Source organism: Fusarium venenatum (assembly GCF_020744135.1).
Source record: "Fusarium venenatum strain MPI-CAGE-CH-0201 chromosome Unknown EDB82scaffold_3, whole genome shotgun sequence".
Lineage (NCBI taxonomy): Eukaryota > Fungi > Ascomycota > Sordariomycetes > Hypocreales > Nectriaceae > Fusarium > Fusarium venenatum.
This window is the reverse complement of record NW_027072131.1, coordinates 7,387,441-7,403,975: the sequence shown is the minus strand read 5'-3', so window position 1 is coordinate 7,403,975 and position 16,535 is coordinate 7,387,441. Positions and strand designations below refer to the sequence as shown.

At 47.4% G+C, this 16,535-nt stretch overlaps 8 protein-coding genes across 8 annotated transcripts; 7 read left to right on the top strand and 1 right to left on the bottom strand.

Annotated features, from left to right (window-relative positions):
* Positions 1-1,048: 1,048 nt before the first annotated feature.
* Positions 1,049-1,768, top strand: EDB82DRAFT_478834 (uncharacterized protein; the record flags this gene model as incomplete). Its single annotated transcript, XM_025729006.1, has 1 exon — positions 1,049-1,768. One exon carries the CDS (start codon positions 1,049-1,051, stop codon positions 1,766-1,768), a length of 720 nt encoding a protein of 239 aa, XP_025583316.1.
* Positions 1,769-1,879: 111 nt separating this feature from the next.
* On the bottom strand, positions 1,880-3,021 carry EDB82DRAFT_510233 (uncharacterized protein). Its single transcript, XM_025729005.2, has 2 exons — positions 2,304-3,021; positions 1,880-2,216 (listed from the first exon to the last, which is right to left on the bottom strand). The coding sequence occupies exons 1-2, from the start codon at positions 2,791-2,793 to the stop codon at positions 1,966-1,968; spliced, it is 741 nt and encodes a 246-aa protein (XP_025583315.1). The 5' UTR covers positions 2,794-3,021; the 3' UTR covers positions 1,880-1,965.
* A 1,436-nt stretch (positions 3,022-4,457) lies between these two features.
* On the top strand, positions 4,458-6,001 carry EDB82DRAFT_478832 (uncharacterized protein; the record flags this gene model as incomplete). The annotated part of the gene is made up of 4 exons (XM_025729003.1): positions 4,458-4,514; positions 4,562-5,023; positions 5,076-5,201; positions 5,252-6,001. The coding sequence occupies 4 exons, from the start codon at positions 4,458-4,460 to the stop codon at positions 5,999-6,001; spliced, it is 1,395 nt and encodes a 464-aa protein (XP_025583313.1).
* A 32-nt stretch (positions 6,002-6,033) lies between these two features.
* On the top strand, positions 6,034-7,081 carry EDB82DRAFT_510226 (uncharacterized protein). Its single transcript, XM_065608837.1, has one exon. It carries the CDS (start codon positions 6,211-6,213, stop codon positions 6,775-6,777), a length of 567 nt encoding a protein of 188 aa, XP_065464268.1. The 5' UTR covers positions 6,034-6,210; the 3' UTR covers positions 6,778-7,081.
* A 498-nt stretch (positions 7,082-7,579) lies between these two features.
* EDB82DRAFT_510223 (fungal-specific transcription factor domain-containing protein) lies at positions 7,580-10,654 on the top strand. Its single transcript, XM_025729002.2, has 2 exons — positions 7,580-9,504; positions 9,562-10,654. The coding sequence occupies exons 1-2, from the start codon at positions 7,691-7,693 to the stop codon at positions 10,226-10,228; spliced, it is 2,481 nt and encodes an 826-aa protein (XP_025583312.2). The 5' UTR covers positions 7,580-7,690; the 3' UTR covers positions 10,229-10,654.
* A 256-nt stretch (positions 10,655-10,910) lies between these two features.
* Positions 10,911-11,759, top strand: EDB82DRAFT_279261 (NUDIX hydrolase domain-like protein). The gene is made up of 3 exons (XM_065607375.1): positions 10,911-11,107; positions 11,154-11,359; positions 11,408-11,759. Exons 1-3 carry the CDS (start codon positions 11,005-11,007, stop codon positions 11,555-11,557), a joined length of 459 nt encoding a protein of 152 aa, XP_065464267.1. The 5' UTR covers positions 10,911-11,004; the 3' UTR covers positions 11,558-11,759.
* A 397-nt stretch (positions 11,760-12,156) lies between these two features.
* On the top strand, positions 12,157-14,410 carry EDB82DRAFT_510219 (uncharacterized protein). The gene is made up of 2 exons (XM_025728998.2): positions 12,157-12,711; positions 12,762-14,410. The coding sequence occupies exons 1-2, from the start codon at positions 12,307-12,309 to the stop codon at positions 14,217-14,219; spliced, it is 1,863 nt and encodes a 620-aa protein (XP_025583310.1). The 5' UTR covers positions 12,157-12,306; the 3' UTR covers positions 14,220-14,410.
* Positions 14,387-16,473, top strand: EDB82DRAFT_510218 (Alpha/Beta hydrolase protein). The gene has a single exon (XM_025728997.2). It carries the CDS (start codon positions 14,648-14,650, stop codon positions 16,319-16,321), a length of 1,674 nt encoding a protein of 557 aa, XP_025583309.1. The 5' UTR covers positions 14,387-14,647; the 3' UTR covers positions 16,322-16,473.
* Positions 16,474-16,535: the final 62 nt, after the last annotated feature.

Genomic DNA, 16,535 nt, shown 5'->3' with positions numbered 1-16,535 from the left:
TCCTCTATACTAAATTTGGAAGATAAGATGAATGATCCCTTTCGCTTCTTTCCTGGCCAATAGGTCTGCTGCAGGTACAAAGTTTGAGAGGGGGACGATGAACGTGATCAGTGGGCTAATTTATTCTGTAGCCTAGAGTCGGCCTCAGTGGCGATAGTAAATCAGTGGTGAAATTGAGGCTCAGCACAAATAATCATGTGCACCAAAAAAGATACCGGTTTGACGAATAGGATTTCTTCCATATTTACTAACATCTAAGGCATACTGATACCGTTTATCTCTACAAATCTGGTCTCCTGAGCGAAAGTCAGTCGAGCGGCACATCCGACCTTTTTAAGTGTCCTCCGTATTCGACTCATAGTGACATTAACACAGAAAGGATTCAAGTCCCACAAACCTCTGTATATCGACTCGGTCCAGACAATTAACCCTAGTAAATTAGTAGCTATTCTTCAACCATTAATATTTCAGAACAGGGACATCAAGATCAAGCTTTTGGGGTCGTTTAAGATTTTTAGTTAGACGATTGGTTCAACCTCTAAGAACCCCCAATTGATGTTGTGTATCTTGGCAAGGCTGAGTGTCAGATGAAAAGCAGGGGCAACGCATGGTTTGTATCGTTTTGGGACAGATAATTAGTTAGTTTTCGATGATAAACCAATCATGTTTCATATGTCTTCTCTCAATGGAAAAGATGCCTTCTGGGGGCTGGGACGATCCGATCCAACTCGCTTGAGCCACAACCGTTGCATGTCAGACAGGCGTGAACACTTCAGCTGGGCACATGCCAGGGTCCACTACTAAAACGATCTAGCCGTAAAGGGATGAATCCAGCGCTCCAGGTCAAGATATCAAAGCTTCAGACAAATTATTGTACGACGAAATAAACAATATATAAACTATCAGTAATAGAGTAAAAGATAAAAAAAATAATTCAAATCAGATACCAATTCAACATCAGTCAGTGAGTTTTAATCTCTTAAAAATCCAGGTCAACCGCTAAATATCATATCCAGTTCGTTTACAACACCACTTACACGCAAACACAATGATATTCCCTCCATTCGTTCCATCTCTTGAAGATAATTACAATTTGGAAGCTTCAAGTAGTCCCTCAACGCCTGGGACCCCCTCTGAAATTTCAGACCAAGTCCTCAGTATCGGTTTCCCTCAAGCCATGCAACTTACATGGACAAACTCGACCTCCACCATGGCTTTGTTCATCTCTGAACCAGGCTCGAGTGTTCTCTACGCAGCTCTCATGCCTCGTGGACTACAAGGACCAGTCTATCTTTATCCGGGTTCAGAGTTTGTTGGAGACGCAATGGCATCTAGCAACAAATCTGGCGAACGTTTCACTTTTCAACTCCCAGGAGTACCCAGTTACCACATTTCCTCCAACCAAGTCACCATGTCCTTTCACCGATCAAGATCAAACCCTCGGTACAATTTCTCCATGAGGGTTGAACATGAAGGGAGTCGCAGGACTGAAAGTTTTGAGTGGCGTAATTCTTCAGAAGCACAGAGTGGTCTATACAGCACAGTATGGGAACTCGTATCTCTGGGACGCAGCAGCAAATCCAGTTCCCATCGTCCAAGGAGCTCTGGTGTAGTGGCCATGGTGTATGAAAACTACGGGTCGTCTATAGAGCGGTCAGGAGGCTTTCGATTTTTAGGGAGGCCGACTACATCTTATATGGGGTACCACTGGACTCTTATGGCTCTCATGAGTGGGATAGCTGTGTGGCAGCATGCAAGTAGTGGATGATCGAGGAGGCAAGAATGTACGGGGGGGGGGCATGGCTAAATGTTTAAGTAGGATGAGTGCTAGTAGCTGCAGGCAGCTAAGTATAGGTCAATAAGTTGCTATCTTAACACTGTCTAATTGGCGTGCCCATCCCCCTTGACTGCTTGCGTTGTTACTAGGTAACTTGGTATAGCTATGAATCCCAAACTACCTACTACCTATGAATCTTGTTTTGCTCCCGAGCTTTCAGTTTGGGCACGCCGATCTCGCCCTTGTCTTTTCTTCTCGGAATCGTATGCACTCTTCACTTCCTTGTAAACCTTCTGAAGCTCCATCCTCAAAATTCTCATTTTCTCATCGATCTGTTGGTAGTCAACGCTTTCTTCGCGCTGCATGCCATTCTCTAGCTCGCACAGAATTTGATCATTGAAAGATCTTTCCAACTCCAGAAGTGACCTCTTTGCTGTCCCTGTTATTCCCCCGTCATTATTAGTATAGTTCATCACAGCTGCGACGAAATATCAAGATAAGATTGGTAGGAAAGAAAATTTCATACGAAGGGCTTTCTTAAACGGTTTTCCTTTGATTATGAGATTTTGCTTCTCCCGATGTTTATCGCTCCGAGGGCCGCGTATCAGTTCGTTACCGTTTAGTAAGACCTTTTCCAATTCAAGAAATTGTATATCGAGGATGCGGGCGTCTTGGGGAAGCTTTAATGACTTCACAGAAGGTGAGGTTTTCTGGAGACGGGCAGTTTCAAAAAGGATGCAGCGTGCAAGATGTGATTCTTTACGCATGGTCGACAAGACATCCTTGATACTTAACCGGACATAATCTGCACGGGAGCGATGTTGACGAGGACTGTCCTTGGATTCGTATGTTGGTAGCCGAGTGGTAGAACTACCAAGGAAACCTTTAGCAGGGACTATGGCGGTGTCGTCCATGTCGGGGCCTTCGACGTCGGCGCCAATGTCTGTGCTAGCTTCGAGAACGGCCTGCTTGCGGTTCCGCTGCTCGCATCTGAAGCAGTTGAGAAACATTCTCATTGATGTATATGAAGTCGTGGGTAGATACTTTGCTGACTAGGGTGAAGCTATTCCTGCGTACTGGCAGAGTGGTGATGTTCGAAGAGGGTTACTTGTTGGCTCGCTGTGAGGAGGGGGTAACTCAGCAGGCTGAGTTGAGTATTAAAGTGCAAGGCATGCAGTCTACAACACATCTCTGTTAGTGAGAACTGGTTCAACAGTACTATCCAATAATCCTCCAAAGATAACTCCAGAAATAACGGGGGTAGCCAACAAATAGACACCTGTCACAGCCCCACACCATTTTCCAACCGAGCCTCAACGTGAAGATCAAAGCGAGGATCAAAGCAATCAAATGAAGGACCATAGCGACAATGAGGAGTTCTATGGAGATCGCCTTTTCAGATACGTATTCGACCAAGGGCAACAAGAACCCCGTTTTCTCATATTCCGAGGCCTCCAACTAATGAATATCTTCAACATGCAGAATGACTTGGCCAGGCTAATAAAACACGACTATGACAACAAAGACCGCAGAACCCCAGCAGAGTGAATCCTTCGCCAGAGTCTTACACAATTACAGTACTCTCGGGCCATATCATCGTGATACTCATTGTCCACTAACACACCGCCCCATTGCAAATGCAATCCGCGATTATGAATACTTGACCCGCCTGACCCCCATCACCGGCCCTCAAGCCCGACGTGGTCGTCTCGACCTAGAACGCGTTTTTAGCGACAAGTCTTAACAATTCGTCGACAAAGGCTCCGGCTATCGTCATTTCGCCGACCCCTCCCACCGATAACCTTTGCGAAGTTCTAAAGCGCCATCTCCCTTTCTCAATGACCAACGTAAACCACGACTACCAGAACCGTACAAAGAAATATTTCAATAACGAGCCTCCTGAACAGGTATCTCCGATGGTGGATCTAGCCAGGTTTTTGGTAGTATTCTTGGGGGGATCAATGCTGGTCGTGCCGATGCTGGTTATGCGGCTGCCAGAGGTTACGGTTGTAAAGAGCTTAGTGACGGTGAGTATTTCGGTTTTTGCAATTGCGGGTGCCTTGTCTATTTTCTCCAAGGCAAGTTATACTGAGACAATGGTTGCAACGTATGCGGCGGTATTGGTGGTCTTTGTCGGGGTTTCGGACTAAGGGTGCAACAGTACCAGAAATGGATGGACTCATAAAGAGGTATAAATTAGTACCTTGGTAGGTAATCTGGATTAATCAACCTGCATTCATATCTCATCTCAGCAAATGCCCAACCCTACAGTTATTCGCAGTCTAGTTAGTAAGAGGCACGTGGACTTAGTCAGATCGGACGACATGACAATACGGAAATGCCTTAATATGCCTTAGAAAAAAGAAAGTTATGGACGGTTCTTAGACATGCGTCCGCTCATCATCGGACAATTAATTCAATTAGCAGCCCTACAGGTTGAAACAATTCGACTTGTGGAACCCTAAGTAAGCCTGCCGATCCCCTGTCACTGCCATATTGTTGCTCCGCCTCCCGAGTTTAAGGCGCAGTCAAATTCGACGTCAGGTCACTTCGCTCATCACCGAGGATCGTCGGAGAGTGGAACCTTTGTCTCAAGACATCAACGGCATATAAACGACTGACTGAATTATCCAAAGGAATTAAGCTTCATCAAGAGCAATGTTTATTTCTACAATTCACTATGCCAGGAACACCGTCTAGTCTCGGATGCGACGGGTGTCGCAGACAAAAGAAAAGAGTGAGATATTATCCCCTGATTAGAAATGCAATGACTGACATAAAAAGTGCGACCAAGCGAAACCTACATGTGGAAGATGTAGACGCGTTGGAATATCATGTGTTGGAAATGGTGTCAAGAGATGGAAATTTCATTCTTCTTTTCAAAGTGAAAACAGCAACGAACAAAGCCTCATATCATCTCCAAGAAGAAGCCCAAGCAATGCCCAAACCAGGATATCATCCTCGCTAGTCCATATCCTCCAGACCGAAGACTGCCGCTTTGACATTCGTGCATTCGGCGGAAAACTCATTCCAGAACTGGTGGCTCAGATCGGGTGCAATGCGGCACTTGATTCATGTGTAGCCGCTATGGTCACGCTTTATAGATCTCAACAGTGTCCAAGTTTGAGAGTTGAAGGGTTGACACACTACGGAGAAGCTCTGACAGCTACGAGTAAAGCGATTGTTGATCCGAAGGAACCCATCATGATGAAGATGCAAGTGGTTTCGGTCATGTTTGTGTGTCATGTGAGCCCCCCTTTCTACTGTCGATCACGGAGTTTAGCTGACCTATCACTAGTATTGGATTGATCGTAAATCAGTCGAAAAACATCGTGAGATAATATCAATTTTATTCCGGGAAGCTGTTTTGAAAAAGCAACTAGACGATCTTGAGCCATACATGGTTGGATTGACACAGTTAGCAGTAAGAACCCTGGCAAATTCAATGGAAATTTAAGTTGACTCTGATTTTAGGTCATGGCAAGCTTCTTGAATCCTCGGTTCGAGCTAGGGCCGTGGTTCTGGGAAGCATGTGAAACAATAGGCACTCCTCGACCTGTCAAGTATCACCAAGGAAGCTTCATCAGCCTAGAGTCTGGCACACTAGCTGAGGTTTCCATTTTTATGCGCTCACCAAAGAAGCATCTCCACCAACTACAATGTATTTACAACGTTATTCAATTCGAGATGCCAAAAGTTCGACGACTCATTTCACTGGCGACGACGGCAGCAGCAGCACCCAACGCACAAGCTATGTCAAAAAGAGTTTGCAGTTCATACAGATTTGCATACGCGATACTCCTCGCCATGACAGCAGTAATCAACCACACTCTTCAAATATGGGATAAGAACCTAAGTCTTGTTGGAGATGTACACGATTGTGTTGATGAGTCTATTACTCTCGTGCAGCAATGCGAGAGTGCTCGTCCATACGGGGCCATGTTTGTACCGGAATTTCTTACTATGGTCTATGCGGCGGCAACGGATGGATACCGGAATGACGAAATGATGAGTATACTACTGGATTATGAGAGCGATTGTATCGGAGCCGATTATTTGGGACATGCTTTGTCGGTTAGGGAACGGCTTTTTGCAATGGAGATGCAGGAGACAACGGAAGAGATTCAGCAGGAACTGAGTACGGATCTTGGCGCAGAAACGCAGATCATGACAGAGGAGGTTGAACAAGATTATCAGGCAGCTAGTGAGTGTATAATACTATAGTTGAATGGCAAGATGAATATGAATATCCCGTGTCTTGGACATGCCTGAGTCTTGATGCTATATACTGCCGCTCATGGCCACATGCGGATAAAAACACACATGCACTTCCCAATCTCACAACCACCATTAGTCTTATCTATACATTCGTACACGTCTACAACATTAAACTTTCAAATTCCCAATCAGCTCGTCTATCAAACTCCAACACTATGTTTCGAACAAAGAAGGGACCTACAGTATACCCGAAAGGGACGACCAGTGTTCACCATGATAGAGGCAAATACATACACCATAATCGCATATTTAATGATCACACCGGCAAACCAGCCTTGATGTCATGGACTACCAGTGAATCTAATGGCCCGCTGCCCCCTCTCGCTTCCTGGGTATACTATATGGTCCATCCAGATGAGTTGAATGATTTTGACGGCTGTGTACTTCACGATGGCTTAACTGTTCCATCGAGTATCAATCGAGGTGGTTCCTTTCGCTATGAATTTTTCTTCCTGCCTGGCGCTACAGCTGAAGAATGCCATGCACACTTTCTCGGCGAAATGAAGGCTCGAGGTACCATTTGGCGCCAAATCTGCAAGGTTAACAGAGCTACAGGCGGTCAACAGGAAGAGGAGGATAGAAAATGCAAAGTGAATGTATTCATAGGACAAAAAGAGTATGACTGGGTCCATGATTCGTCCTCTGATGAAGATTATGCAAACTGTCAACTTCCTGGTTTAGTATGGCCAAGAGATGGTCGAGATTGCCAATCTGTATACTAACGCGGATGGTTCTTTATGTATCATGGTGCAGATACCGATTGCACGCATGGGAAAGCAGAGAATCGCGCCGTTTCTCTAGTCCGATTTAATCCTATCCCTTTAGAATGGGATGAGGAACAGGATGGGGTTAAAAAATGGGATCCGATGGATTATCCTATATGCTCGGAACCTATCCCAGTCGTGAATGAGGGCAGTGATTAGTCTCTGGGTAGTTGGTAGGATATCAGGACGAGGAAAGCCTGGGAGGAAGAGGCTGGTAAAGCCACCAATCATGCTTGGGATCTGGGCTGGAAGACTTGGTAACATCGCAAGGATCGAATCCCCACCACCATCTTATCCGTTCGCACCTAATCATGCATATTAACACGACCTCAAGCGGTAGAAACCCGGGGAGTTTTAGCTACCCCAGATGTTCATCTGTAACTTTATTCTATTTCAACACCGAACCGCTCCGAGATATGCCCGTCATGACTATCAACACTGGCTATTCTTGCCTTTTGAGAACCTCACATCAATAGATCTTCTTTTAGGGCTCTAATAATGACAACATGCTAAACCTTGCATTTCCGAACATGACCTACCTAATCAACACCCATGCTCTTATTAACCAGTCACAGTCACGATAATAACCGCATCCGAGGAGTGTATCGGGTGGACCCGGGCTGGATCTGGGGAAGACTGTGGTTAGCGGAGCCAGGGACCTGCTTCTAGTGGTCGGGCGCTAATTCCCCAGTGGGCCGTTTGGGCTTGAAATATGACCCGATGCTCCCCGCGGGAACGGGAACCAGTCCATACCTACCTAGGTGAGCTTTCAGCGCATACTACCCGGAACACCGATGCCGCTCACCTGAGCCGACGATTCGAACAACGTCGGGATAATAATTCCTTTTTCATTCCCATTCCTCTTCTCTCAATGTCATGTCCTCCAGATTTTAAAATGACGAATCCAAACAAAATTGTCAAACGTCAAAGCGGACGAGACTCCAAAGGTCCAGGTGGCGCTCTCTGCAAGACTTGCACGCCATGTCGACAAAAGAAAGTCCGTTGCGACGGCACGCGCCCGCAATGTGTTGAATGCAGCACCAACAGTCTACCATGCGTATACCCTCACGATGCCCGACGAGAACCCAGACCCTCCCGCGCTCGCGTCCAGAGCCTCGAGGCCACAGTCGCCGCCATGCTCGACCACATGAAAGCCGCCGGTATCCTTTCGTCCGAGATGCAGTCGGCTTGGACGGCTGAGCTCATGGATGCCGACCACCCGTCTCGCGCCTCGCAGGATTATACAACACATGGATTGAGTCGCCTTGCTTCGACTGCTGCGATTGCGAGTCCTCTTCCGACTCCTACAGCGTCTACCGTTGCGCAGGAAATTGGCGTTAGTTTCTTGTCTTCGCCGCCGCGAAGTAGCGTTGGTCCGACGGACGGAGAAACGAAACCGAGACTTGATAGCTTCAATACGATCCTCTCAAGAGCGAGCGCAACACAACTTGATTCTGCCGAACTTGCGCCCGTGAAATCTGTTCCTCGACCTATAAGTAACGATGGCAATGGAGACGGTACGGGATTGTCGCCGAGTGAAGCCCGAGTCGCTGGTGTTTTCCACGAGAACGGCTATGTGTCGGCAGTCCACGGTCTCGCCAGTATCATGAACCCTACGTCCCGCGCGCAACATCGAGAAAATATCAACAAGATGACCCGAAAAGGCGACGATGCTATATCAGCCTCCAAAGCTCGGCTTATCAGCAATGCTGCGCTTCAACGGCAGCGAGAAGCGCGCATGTTTCGAAACCCAAGAGACTTGATGGATCTGGACGGAGTAGACCCCGAACTTGCCAAGCATCTTCTTGACTTGCACTTCAACCGACAACATTACGCTTACCTCATCTCATACCGACCTGCTATCATGGACAGTCTTGCCAGCGGTGGCGGTCCTTTCGCCAATAAACTCCTTCTCAATGCCATTTTTTACTCGACGTCCCTCTACAGCGATCGCCCATGTCTTCGCGCTGATCCTGACGATCCTCAAAGTGTCGGCAGGCGCTTCTACGATCGATTCCGTGAGCTTTTGATAGATGAACTCGACAAGCCCAGCATTCCTTCTGCTCTTGCTCTACTACTCACAAGTGTATCTTTGGTATCACAAGGCAAGCCAAGTGCGGGATGGAGTTTATCAGGAACAGCGCATCGTATGATTATTGATCTAGGATGCCATTTGATGCTCGGTCCCGATTATGAGAGTACTGGTGGTGTCAATGAGCAGCGCGTGCTGAGGACAGATTTGGAGCAGGAGATGCGCAAACGTCTCTACTGGGCTGCCTTCACAACGGATGCTACTCAGGCCTTGTATCTTGGACGGCCTTGTATGTTCGCTTCAGCTCAGGCCAGAGTGCCCCTGCAACTACTTGATACCTTTGAAGAGCTGGAAGAGTGGGAACCTTATATCGATCCTAAATCACCAGGTTCAGCTCCTCCGCCGTATGGTCGCCAACCAGCTCACGCGGTGTCAACATTCAGCAGTCTAGTGCGCCTATTGCAGATTTCTACGAGAATCAACGACCTCTATGGAATTCAGTGTGTCAAGTACACAACCGAGTATCTTTTGAACAAGAAGGAATCCATCGAGAGGGAGTTTGAGAAGTGGCAGAGCAGTCTCCCCAGTCACCTGCGCTTTGATCCCGACGACACCACCACCGTCACACCTCCTCCCCATCAAATCACCCCACAGTGAGTCTACCCAACTGGTCCCATGCCAAAAATTGAAATACTGACAAGGATATGTAGTACGACATTCCACGCTCTCACCATTCTGCTACACCGTGCTTTCCTCGAGGAAGGTCATCTCAGACGCCACACTGACGAAGCCATGAAGCGAAAGGGTGAAGAAGCTTGCATCCAAAGCGCATTGATGATCCAAAAAGTCGTCCGACGATATCGCGAGTCCTTCACTCTCCGTCGCGCACCATTCTTGCTCTCCTATGCGGTCTATTCTGCCGTTATCGTCATTCTTCGCCAGGAGCGACACGAACGAGGTCAATTTATAGAGCCCATTTCTTTCTTCTGGACATGTCTCAGCGAATTGCAAGTCGGCTGCAACTTTGGTCTTAAGAAGCCCCTCAGTGTTCTGCAGGACATGGTTCGCGAGTTCCAGACTAGTATCAAGGAAAGCGGCACTTCTGGTACAGAACAACCTCATCCAGCTGGCCTTGACGAGAGTTTCTTCTTCCCACTCGCCATGGCACCTTCAACAAATACGATGGCGCCCAACACATCTACGCCAACGGGCGCTTACATGTCCGCCACTGCATCAGATTACATCCCGAACATGGACCACTTTGATCCCGCGTTTGGTCACTCGCCAGGCCTTCTTGACTTTTTGAATGATCAGGAGAAGGATATATCGCAGGATGCACTATACGGTCTGTTCGCGCCGTCGCAGCCTTTCCCGTGACTGTCGGGCGAGCTGGGCGAGACCTTTTTTGCAGGACCTGCTTCAGCGGCGTAGGCAGGTCCTACTAGGCGTGTCAGATGCCTCGGTTCGCCGGCTCGGTGATTAATTTTTCAAGCCTTATGCAGCCGAGGCATATGAAGTTCCAAGCAGATGATTGATGTCGATCTGCCAGAACTTACTTACTTTCCTGGGGACAACTTACCAGGGACGAGCCAACTCCCCTTTGCATATATATATATGTATACGTAGAATCTTGGTTATGGATATGGATACGAACTGATGAAGATTATTATTTCTAACAGGATTTACTGTGTCTTTTCTAAGCGTATAAACTCGGAGGCGTTCAAAATTACTCAATTGATTATTCCACAATACACTTTCCAATGCAATTTACCACTCATGACGTTCATCTCGTGGCTCTCAACCAACAATTCCATTTGTTTGTTCGTTGGTTCTTAGCGTCGTTCTTCGGCGCTAGGCTAAGGGTCAATACAAACACTCTGATTTGCACCTTTGAGCAACACAATATTGACCGCCTGCTGTCCACAGATTCTCCTCTCCAGTTATTTATTTTTCTAGTTCATTAGTGCTCACTGGTAGATGGGGTTGCACATAGACAAGTGCGCCAATGAAATGAGTCATCAGACAAACAATTGAGCTGCGCCTTCTACTAAGACTTACAAAACGAATAAATAACATCGCGCTCGAATTGTGTTTTCTATAAACCAAGCTTCTGTCTCTTGTTCTAAATTTATTACAAGATATTTACATTCATAATGTCTACTGAAGGTCCTAACCCACGCGTTGGCGTCGCAGCGCTTATCTATGCCCGCGATGGCAAGTTTCTCACTGGCAAGAGAATGGGTAGTCATGGAGCAGGTAGACAACCCAACCCCCTTGATAAAACATATCTAATACGGTATAGGTACCATTCAACTTCCAGGCGGTCATCTAGACTACGGCGAAAGCTTCCTCGAATGCGCAGCCAGAGAAACCCTCGAAGAGACAGGCCTTCAAGTCCGCGCCATCAAAGTCGTAGCTGTGACGAATGACGTCTTTGAGGACGAGAGAAAGCACTATATTACAATATTTGTGCGCTGTGAGATGGTGGATGAGAATGCAGAGCCTCAGGTATGTTACCCTAGAGCAATTGGAAGGTCAAAGCTGATGTGGGATAAGATTCTTGAGCCGAAGAAGTGTGCGGGCTGGTATTGGAAGACGTGGGATGATTTGAAAGAGATTTTGGCTAGTGGTGAGGAGGAGAAGTTGTTTTTACCTCTGGTCAATCTACTTGGGCAGACAAATGATTTGGAGAGTTTGAGATCATAGACTTTGGTTCTGATTCATGAAGCTGGGCTCTTCGATGGAACAATCCACCTTTAGGCTTAAGACTAGAATAATAAATAACCTAAAGGTCTGTTCTAATTAACATAAACTTATGCGCTAATTTATCCTTATGCCTCCATTAGTCAACGTTTCTAATACCTTGGAGGTCATGACAGATGCGAGGTTGATGTAAATGTCTCACTTGACATTTTGATCCGGGGTAGGTTGACGGAGATCAGGTTGTCATCAGGATACCCAAAAAGTTAGCCGGCAGAAGCATAAGAGACGAAATTAGTAGGTCACTTTATGCTATTTAGACCACACTTCTTAGGTTATTTAATTTTTATACCCACCCACTAGGTTGATTGAGGGCAGGTTGTGTTACTACACTCAACTCAGCCCTTGTGATGTCGCCTTTTCATACATACCAAGATAGAACAAACAACGCTATAAATAGTATTAGAGTATTGATTCTCCGATCAAGTTCAATTTGTCGAGGTGGGAGATTTAAACAGAATACTAATGTACGAAAAGTCGAGCCGAGGTGAGTTCTGTCAAATGTCATTAAAGCGGGTATGCAACTATCGCGATTCGCGATTCCAGTTAAGCTCGGAGCTCTCATTTACGATGACGACTCCCCTCCCCACGCACCAAATCCATCCCCAACTGCTTCTCAAAAGCTTCACCTTCTCCTCCCTCCAATGTCATAGTCGCCAGAATAATCAGCTGCGCAATCGCGGCATGTAAAAAAAATGTCTTCTCTCGCCGAACCTCGTCGCCCGCGTCTTCTCGCCCAGAATCGCAAGCTTCGTCACCTTCGCGGAATATGGCTGCGCAATTTGTCCTTTGCGCCCACGAGTCTTCGAACTGCAGACGACGCTGACCTAGCCACGAAATTACCCGTTCTTAGGGAAACGAGTCAATTACATCCGTCGCGATCGTCGGAGAGCTTGAGGAAGGATAGCGTGCGACATGATGCTTTGCGACCTCAACAGAAACGTAGGACGAGCTTGAGTTTGGCGCATGTCAATCCTATTGCAAGACAAAAGAATTTGGAGTCGCTGTTTGAAGGGTCTGTTGGGGATGTTTTTTATTCGTTGCATGTGAATGGCGATGCTGAGCCTGTTTATATCAGCGAGGTGCACGAACGAGCGACGGTAAGAAGAGTGCCAATTGAGAAACAACGAAGATATCTGACGGTTCCTAGAGTTTCAACTTTAAATTCTTCAGCTTGGAAGACTGCGCAGCGGCCATTTTAAGATGCGATTCCTTGATAATTCGAGTCTGGGCAAGACGACCGAAATCCGAGACATGGACCTTTCTCCTCGACGAGTCAATCGATCTGCGCCGACTCAACTTTATAGGCACTCTTATGGATCGAAACTTTCCTCCAAACGCATTAATATTTCACCTCGAAGACGGTGTTTACTCGTTCGACTTTCCCAATAAGATATCGGAACCGAAACAAGCACCGACAGTAGCGACGTCGTCATATACCGCGCTTATGAAGTTGGCCAACTTGGAGAGCTCTATAGAAGATGCGATGGAGACGCAAAATCGACTTATGGAAGAGATAAATAATATGCTTGATGATTCACCGGTCGATAAGTCAGAAACGGCGCAAGAAGCTGTTTCTGTCGCAGAAAAGTATGTGGCCGCGCAACAACGCTCCAACAACTTGGCACAAAAGAAACGGGATGATCTACGGGAATCGATAAGGGCCCGACGCGAAGCTATCGCTAAAGGAAGAGAGCTTGAAGCTCAAGCGGAAACGGATATGGCCAATAATCGAGAGAAGTTGACCGCTTCGGAAGAGCTTCTCGAAGAAACGCAGCAACAAATCCGAGGGCAGCGAAGGCGCATTTGTTCTGACCTTGCAGATATATTCCCCATTACGCCAATCCCTAATGCGCCACCACTTTCTTTCCAAATATGCAACATACCACTTCCGAACTCGACATATGATGCTTCGACTGCAAAACACATCTCCGAGGATGTTTTATCGGCTGGGCTGGGACTCGTTGCGTTGGTCACGAAACATTTACAGTTCTACCTTGCGCATCCTTTACCATACCCGCTGGACTGGTTCGGCTCTCGATCATACGCACGCGACGATATTTCCCAACTATCAGAAAAGACTGTTTCACGAAGGGAGTTTCCTCTCTATTTACCTCGCGGAGGCTCCACCGCCGGACAATGGCGTTTTGAGTATGCGTGGTTTCTACTAAACAAAGACATCGAAGCTCTCTGCTCATCTCAAGGTCTACGCGTGGTAGACATCAGGCACTCCCTTCCAAACCTCAAATATTTGCTCTACGTCTGTAGTGCTGGAAGCGATCAAGTACCAGAGCGCAAAAAAGGCGGCGTTCGCGGATTATGGGCTGGTAGACTCAAAGGGAGAATGTCAACCATGTCGGCGCAATTGGACGGCGATAACAGCAGCTTGAATGAGAGTCGCAGGGATAGTACGGACAGCGAGATGAACCATCATGGTGATGTGCTAAGAGATGCGCTTCTCAAGAGTAATGGGCATAACAAGATTGTTGGGCATGATAATGATGCGCACTTGGAGAGTCTAGATGACTTGCTTTCATTACCGTTTGGAGAGGGTGATACAAAGTTCACATTGAGGACTAAGGGTCTGAGAGAGAATGTTTCGAGATGAGAAGTTGGTTTGGTAGTCTTTTGCATCATTCAGCGAGGTGCTTGCAGGATATGCTTTTGATCTCATAGATAGGACGGGGAATCAACGTTCCGAGACCTCACATGATACAGCTTGCCATCAATCTACCCTTTCTTGACATAGCGTGTCCGAAGTACGACCGAGTAGTTCGTCCCAAACCATGGAAAAACATCTCTTGGCCTGTCAACTGGAGAATCTTTCATGGATTATCCCCACAAAGATCGTTACCCCGGATTATGACTGTGGGGAAGTGACGTTTTTCGGACGCGGCGCCGAAGACCGCTGGGACCATCATCGGCGCCGAGGGCCGGTAGTTCGTGTAAGTGTTCTCGAGGAAGAGTATATATGCCTAGGTTAAATCCATTGCTTTGTTGAGAGATTGTTGGAGTCTTTTATAGTATCATTTCGCAATGCTGGGTACTGCTCTTCTTGCGTTGGCGGCCGTGGGCGTGGCTTCTCAAGCACCAGCGAATAGCCCAGTCGTTCAGCTTCGCAATGGGTCATATTATGGCACTCACAACTCGGCATATAACCAGGACTTGTTTCTCGGTATGCCTTATGCCCAACCTCCTCTGGATAACCTTCGGTTCAGACATCCTCAGCCCTTGAACGAAACCTGGACCGAGGTACGAAATGCAACAGACTACCAGTCCAAATGCTACCAGTACGGATATCCCTCAGGTCCACTATCTGGTGGCTCAGATAACTGTCTTCACCTCAATGTCATCCGTCCAGCGGGTGCCGAAGAGGCGAATCTTCCTATCCTTGTCTGGATCCACGGCGGTGGTCTAGTCGGAGGCTACAGCGGCGATCCCTATTCCAACCTCAGCTGGATCGTTGACGAATCAGTCAAAATGGGCACACCAATCATCGGCGTCTCAATCAACTATCGTCTTGGAGCATGGGGATATCTCTGGAGTTCTGCTGTCGAGAAAGCAGGTGAAGGAAATAATGGCTTTCGAGACCAGAGACTTGCTCTGCAGTGGATCCAAGAGAACATTGCTGCATTTGGAGGTGATGCAGAGAAAGTGACCATCTGGGGCCAGAGTGGTGGAGCTCGTGGTGTTGCGTCTCAATTGACCGCCTTTGGAGGCCGAGATGATGGATTGTTCAGAGCGGCTATTCTTGAGAGTGCGACTGGGTTCCACACTAACTTTCGGGAGGAAGAAGTCGAGGATGCTCCGGATTGGGATAAGGGATACAATTCGCTTCTCAAATCGGCGGATTGTGAATCTGCGAAAGATTCTTTGCAGTGTCTTCGGGAAGTACCATCCTTGGAACTGGCAGAGATCATCGGCAACGTCTCGTTCCCTGTCTATCTTGACATCGTTGATGGTGATTTCATCCAGGATGATCGCTCAGAATTAGTGCGACAGGAGAAGTTTGTTCGTGTACCGATTATTAATGGTGCGGCAACTGATGATGGTGACTTCTTTGCTCAGAAAGGCATCAACACGACACAGGAGTGGGAATCGTACCTGCGAAGAGAAGGAGCCAGCAACAGTACCATTGAAGCCATCTCTGCTTTGTACCCTGATATTCCCCGTGTCGGTCTCCCTGCAACCTTTGAAGGACGTCCCTCGGGAGAGCTTGCTTCGTATGGAGCGCAGTGGAAGCGCGCGGTTGCGTTCGGTGGTGATAGAGCGATGCATGCGCCGAGAAGGGCTTGGAATAGAAGATGGTCCGAATCCAATCTCACGGCATACAGCTACCGCTTCGATGTCGTATCAGGAGATCGCAATCCGGTACAAGGAGCTGGTCATTCGGTTGATCTACCGTTTGTCTTCCGCAACACGGAGCGTCTAGCACAGCTCAACGCTACGGAGCCAAGGCCCGGTTCTTTTGATGGATTGTCAGTTTTGATGTCGCGCATGTGGATTAGCTTTGCAAGTGACCTGAACCCCAATTTTGATGGGATGCAGAGCTCAGAGTGGCCAAAGTATGAAGTGGAAGAGCCCGAAAATATGGTGTTTCATATTGACAACTCCTCGGTGGCATATGTGGAGGAGGACACTTATAGAACAGAGCAACTGGAATTCCTGGATCGGAAGTTGTGGAAGACAGGACTACAGACTGATATGTAAATATATAAAGTTATTACGAGTCACAGATTAGTCGGGAGCTTAGAGATGGGTGGTCAATCTTGTATAGGAGATGATCGATAACCTATTATGTAGAACTGCCTTCTAGGGTATAATAAAGTAAGCCCAGCCTAAGACGACAAGACGTAAAGCCGCAGAGAGACTGTGTATTCCATCCCATAATTTGACGCAAGCAGATGTTCACGGCGCTCCCAAT